The sequence below is a fragment of the Eimeria tenella genome, genomic scaffold, assembly GCF_000499545.2.
Source record: "Eimeria tenella Houghton genomic scaffold, Eth_scaff1977, whole genome shotgun sequence".
NCBI lineage: Eukaryota > Apicomplexa > Conoidasida > Eucoccidiorida > Eimeriidae > Eimeria > Eimeria tenella.
In genome coordinates this window covers 2,326-3,272 of record NW_013541818.1, presented here as the reverse complement: position 1 = coordinate 3,272, position 947 = coordinate 2,326, and the positions used below count along the sequence as shown (strand labels likewise).

The window sequence follows — 947 nt, the reverse complement described above, 5'->3', positions numbered from 1 at the left end:
CTGCTGCTGCTGCTGCTGCTGCAAACTGTGCTGCTGCTGCTGCTGCTGCTGCTTCTGCTGGTGCTGTGGGTGCGTTTGGGTTCCTGTGCGGTTGTGCTGCTGCCGCAGCGGCCGCTTCTTCACCTAAGCTCCTCTGCCCATGCTGCTGCTCTTGCTGCTGCTGCTGCTGCTGCTGCTGCTGCTGCTGCAGGGGGCCGCCGGCGGACGCAAATCCTGGCCTGGCTGAACCACAGCCTGGGCCGAGATGAGCTGCTGGAAAATGTTGAGCAGCTGCAGCAATTCATGAGCAACAGCAAAGAAGGCAATCAGCTTGTTGTTGCTGTCTCCCTCAGCAGCAACTCCGGCAGCAGCAGCAAACCAGGTAGCAGCAGCGGCGCATCAGCAGCAGCAACTATGGTAGCAGCAGCAGCACAGGTAGCAGCAGCAGCAACCCAGGTAGCAGCAGCAACTCAGTTAGCAGCAGCGGTTGAGGTAGCAGCAGCAGCTGAGGTAGCAGCAGCAACTGAGGTAGCAGCAGCAACTCGGGTAGCAGCAGCAGCCCCTTTTTCTGTTTTGTGTCTCAGTCTTTATTCATTGTCATTTATCCCTTTTAATATCCTTTTGTCTTCTTTTAATTTCTTTTTAATTTCTTTTCAATTCCTTTTTAACTTATTTTTAATTTGTTTTTTAATTTCTCTTTTTATTCCTTGTCTTTTTCACCAATGTCCTTTTATATCTCTTCCCTTTTTATTACTTTATTTTAAATATCTCATTTGTTTCTCCCCATTTGCTGCTGCTCTTTTTTGCGCCTTCAGCTGCTGCTGCTGCTGCTGCTGCTTTCGACGCCGCCACTTACCGCCACGTGGCCCGCAGCATTTCGGACTTTGTTTTATTTGCTGAAATAAAAAGTCCTTTTGTTTTTTCTTTTTTTTTAAATCACTATTTGCTGCAGACGCCCCGCGCAGACC

The 947-nt window shown here is 49.5% G+C and overlaps 1 protein-coding gene across 1 annotated transcript in view; it reads left to right on the top strand.

Annotated features, from left to right (window-relative positions):
- ETH_00037325 (protein disulfide-isomerase, putative) overlaps nucleotides 1–947 on the top strand; it is a gene marked incomplete at both ends in the record, with an annotated part of 3,764 nt that overhangs the window by 883 nt on the left and 1,934 nt on the right. Inside the window, one exon of the mRNA XM_013374157.1 lies at nucleotides 191–507. Within this exon, the coding sequence (XP_013229611.1) occupies nucleotides 191–507 (317 nt within the window). The remainder of the gene's footprint in view (nucleotides 1–190; nucleotides 508–947) is intronic.